The sequence below is a fragment of the Ostrea edulis genome, chromosome 6 (genome assembly GCF_947568905.1).
Source record: "Ostrea edulis chromosome 6, xbOstEdul1.1, whole genome shotgun sequence".
Lineage (NCBI taxonomy): Eukaryota > Metazoa > Mollusca > Bivalvia > Ostreida > Ostreidae > Ostrea > Ostrea edulis.
This window is the reverse complement of record NC_079169.1, coordinates 80891779-80895612: the sequence shown is the minus strand read 5'-3', so window position 1 is coordinate 80895612 and position 3834 is coordinate 80891779. Positions and strand designations below refer to the sequence as shown.

Below are 3834 nucleotides of genomic sequence, written 5' to 3'. Positions count from 1 at the left end.
CAAAATAAAACTCCTAGGTAATTATAATCTGATACACATTCAAGCTCGACATCATCAAAGAAAAATTTTGATTTGGAGAGTCTACCTGCTTTGAGACACCAATCATTGCAATATTTATGTAAAATATTCAACTCTTGTTGTAATCCATCAGCAGAGGAAGAGAGTAAAATTATGTCATCAGCATACATCAAGCACTTAATTGGATTTGAATTTACATAGACAGGGTCAGCAGTGGAGTCTAGATAGTTTGGAAGGTCATTGATAAAGATTTTAAATAAATTCGGACTAAGGTTATCACCTTGCTTCACCCCAAATGTTATTGGGGAAAAATCTGTGACTTTGTTTTCTAGAAGGACACATGACTTGCTTGATGTATACATGCTTTTGATAACTTGGTAAAAATTTGTTCCAACTCCAATTTTGAGGAGCTTAATTTTGATTCCAGTATGGATTACTGAATCGAATGCTTTTTGAAAATCCACAAAGCAGGCAAACACTTTTCCATCCTTAGACTTACAGTACTTGTCAATAATTGTCTTAAGAATAAACATATGGTCTGATGTTCTAGCTTTTGGGGTAAATCCTATCTGACAATCACTAATAATATGGTATTTTTCAAGAAATTTATCAAGACGAATGTCCAATATCTTGTTAAATAACTTTCCAACTGCATTAGTAACTGTAATGCCCCTGTAATTATTAGGATCAGAAATGTCATTACTAAGTTGTCTAATCTTGGAGTGACCAGTGATATTATTGTGGTGCTGTTTTGCCATTTGTCTTTTATGACTTGAATCAAATTTTCCAGGGCCTTGACACATGTTTCTGGATCCATTTTTGTTAAGTCATTTGTCAATGAGTGGAGAATTATGACATCTGGGTGTAAGTTGCAGGAAAACACAAATTCAATTGTCCCCTTTACGGTGTACTGTATCACCTTGATAATTTCTGCAACTGGAGTGAGTTTGCTTTCATTTATACCCTTGACATTTGATGTACCAATTAGTAAAATGCAGGGTTTCCTATCTGCAGTGTCATGATCTGTTTGAGGCTCAATATGGTTAGAGTTGCTTACAACTTCAGAGTAGGACAGTGGGGGTTTCATTTGTTTTTCTATTCTCTCTAAAGTTTTCATGACATTTTCTTTGAAATGTTCGAAAGATGTACACATATCTTTAATTTGTTCCAACTGCACTAAACACTGATTTAACTTCTTTTCACAGTTATCATTGTTCTGACTAACAAGTTATAAAGTGGAAATCAATACAACTTTTCTACTTTGAATCTTGATAAGTCCCATGAGGGTGGAACTACCTTAATGGTGTGAAAGTTACTATAGATTGAATCTTGATAAGTTAATGAAAATAATTAAGAAAAGTGGTTGTTTTCAATGAATTATATAGTAAAAAATAAAAGTTTACTCATTTATGGCACTATGCTGTATTTACCAGTTTCAATTCCCAGGTACATCCAGTAATGCAAACCACGGTGACGACCCCCCCCCCCTTGCCATGATAACCAACCATGTCAATTATTATTCACGACTGAAAATCTATTCATTATTCCTAGGCTTGTGAATAAATCTCAATGTATACTTACAATGACAAGGGGGGGGGGGGGGGGGGGGCTCAAATTATAGCAATATATCCAATAATCATATGTGAATGTTGACTTATTTGATCAAATTTTGTGTTAAAACTAGGATTCTGTACACTGTCAAATTGCTATATTTCCTCTTCTGAAACATACCATTGCTACATAGCCTAGGGATTATCATATGAATTTTCAGGATGATAACCGTCTTGCCATTAAATAGAGATATTTTTGAAAATGGTATTATCCTATTATAATCATTTTCATATATTCCCCAATTTTTCTTTGTGAAGTTTTAGATTATATAGGTGTGCATCGGGAAAAAAAGGGGGGGGGGGGGGGTTAATATAGAAAAAATATGGATCCGCGCATACATGTACATATGTATATGCATAAAGTGTTGGATTAATCAATTTATTGAAATAACATTTTCATAATGAAAAGGATTATGCCCACGGACGGGCCTAGTGTTGTTTACACGAGGTTTGCGACAAGACTTCATGCAGTTTTGACTCAAGACATTTTTGGGCATCTAATTGATTTTGAAAGTAAGGAAAGTAGAGAATGTAATTACATGCCTGGTATTTTAAAGTATTTGGTGAATATATATATTTTTAATTGAACCTGATCAAAATCCTGCATTACGTAGCTGCACTGAGTCGCTCCGTCTTGACATTATAGACCTACAGTAGCACCGTCAGCATATTAGATTGACTTATAAAGTTCTAAAAATGTGTTTCCCATCAGTTCCCCCTTACATTCATTTGACGCTAACTTTACCTACATGTACAAGCGCAAGTTCTCAACATTTTATATTGAAAATGAATTATATTGCATGAATAATTTTACGCACATGACATAAACCGGGAAATAGGCCTAAAATCTATTTTATGACGTCATCTCATCTTTTGTGACGTAACTTGTTCTTGAACATTGCTCTGTCTGTGTTCAAAATGAGGTCTTTCAGCAAGAGTTTATCTACTGCATGTGTAGTGGTTTCTATTATCATCTTTCTTGTTCATGCAGCGCCCTTTGACAAAGAAAATATTGATGGACAACAACTACCTCGCGATGGTAAGTAACTTTGGTAACATCAACTCATGCCTAAATTTGGGAAACTTTTCGACAAGACTAGCCTATTAACCCAGCATATTGAACTTAGGCTAAAGAACGCGAACGTACTTAGATGGACCCTGGAACGTTCCATATAAATGCAACCATTTACGCATGATAATACATGTATGTGACAGTGGCGTTTAAGTTATGTAGACAAGTATGAGACGACTCATATTACCCCCCCCCCTCCCCGGTAGGCCCAAAACAAGTAAGGAAGGGGAGAATATGGGGGGGGGGGGGGGGTCATCTGTACTTCTGTCTATATTAAGAGTCCTTGAACAGTGTTACATTTGTAAGCAACCTGACTAGGATGCGCTAGTCGCCTGGCACAGTTCTAAGCTCAATGCAAACTGGAGAAAGACTGCTTTCTCGTGATCAGAATGCATTCAGTATATAGACCCACACATCATTTTCGTTTTCAAACATTATCTTCTAAGTTTTTGTGGGGATAGATCCATGGGTTACTGTAGATTTTTTTTATATAGAGCTTTGAAACAGCTACTTGATCTAGCTACATTTGAATATTATGATAAAAAAAAACCTATACTATGTACTAGGCCTAGATCTATTTACATTTCTGTATATATCAATAATTATATTTCAATAAAATCGGACTAGAAATTATTGTAGGGCATGATTTTGATAGAAAACAAGTGTTTTTCAATCAAATATAAGGATTATTAAAGCGAATTTAAAGGCATAGGGTCTAAGATATTGGTGAAATTTTGCATGTTCCAAAAAGGTGGCGAAATTTAAGATCATAACTAGAAAATCACACAAAGTTCTTCAGAATGTTTACAAACACATTGGATAACGATAGTCATTACAAAATAATTCCCTGTTCTCATTTGCCTAAACTAGTACCCTGTTGATTTCGCATCTCTTATGTTTGTTTGTATAGCCACCAATCAGCTGGGTACAAGTTTAATATAATGTCCTCCAGACAAAAATTTTATATAGGACTAAAACGTCAAAATGACTTCATTTTCAAAGCGCTGCAGCTATAGATAACTCATAATTAATATTACAAATTTGTTTTTTTGGAGTTCTTCTTGCAAAATATTGTGATGTCATTTTTGAGATAAAAGATAGACCCTATGCCTTTAAGGGATAGAAAGGAAAAAA

The 3834-nt window shown here is 34.7% G+C and overlaps 1 protein-coding gene across 1 annotated transcript in view; it reads left to right on the top strand.

The window, feature by feature from the left end:
• The first annotated feature begins 2496 nt into the window (after positions 1 to 2496).
• LOC125648304 (germ cell nuclear acidic protein-like) overlaps positions 2497 to 3834 on the top strand; it is a 10315-nt gene continuing 8977 nt past the window's right edge. Inside the window, exon 1 of the mRNA XM_048875284.2 lies at positions 2497 to 2667. Coding sequence (XP_048731241.2) covers positions 2547 to 2667 — 121 coding nt within the window. The 5' untranslated portion in view covers positions 2497 to 2546. The remainder of the gene's footprint in view (positions 2668 to 3834) is intronic.